General features: G+C 46.9%; 1 protein-coding gene across 1 annotated transcript in view; it reads right to left on the reverse strand.

Annotated features, from left to right (window-relative positions):
* Window positions 1–358, reverse strand: part of LOC119590596 (uricase-like) — a 12,704-nt gene that overhangs the window by 1,531 nt on the left and 10,815 nt on the right. The window contains exon 5 of the mRNA XM_037939272.1: window positions 74–197. Within this exon, the coding sequence (XP_037795200.1) occupies window positions 74–197 (124 nt within the window). The remainder of the gene's footprint in view (window positions 1–73; window positions 198–358) is intronic.

A 358-nucleotide genomic window follows, 5' to 3' on the forward strand; every position in this document is an offset into this window, starting at 1 on the left:
CGATAACACTCAAAACATCAAAGCAGCAGATGAACACCGCAACCTCTCGGCCCCAAAACGCCGCTTATCTCACCTGCGGGATCTCCTTCAGCGCCGTGTCCTGGATGAGGAAGACGGTGTTCTGGACCGACGGGGAGTAGATGCCGTAGTCAGGCGGACCGGCAAACTTATCGTAGATTATCTTCTGCATCTTTATCCTTTGAGACAAGAAAAGGAGGGGATGGGTTAAGGGGCGAAGGTGGAAAGGTGATATGCTGAAAAGTAGCTAGGAAGGTAAGACGAAAGGCGAAGTGGATAAGTAGAAGATTGTGTGTCAAATTAGTTATAATGAAATTTCGCATTTTGATAGCATTGAATA

The sequence above is a fragment of the Penaeus monodon genome, chromosome 27 (genome assembly GCF_015228065.2).
Source record: "Penaeus monodon isolate SGIC_2016 chromosome 27, NSTDA_Pmon_1, whole genome shotgun sequence".
Taxonomy (NCBI): Eukaryota; Metazoa; Arthropoda; class Malacostraca; order Decapoda; family Penaeidae; genus Penaeus; species Penaeus monodon.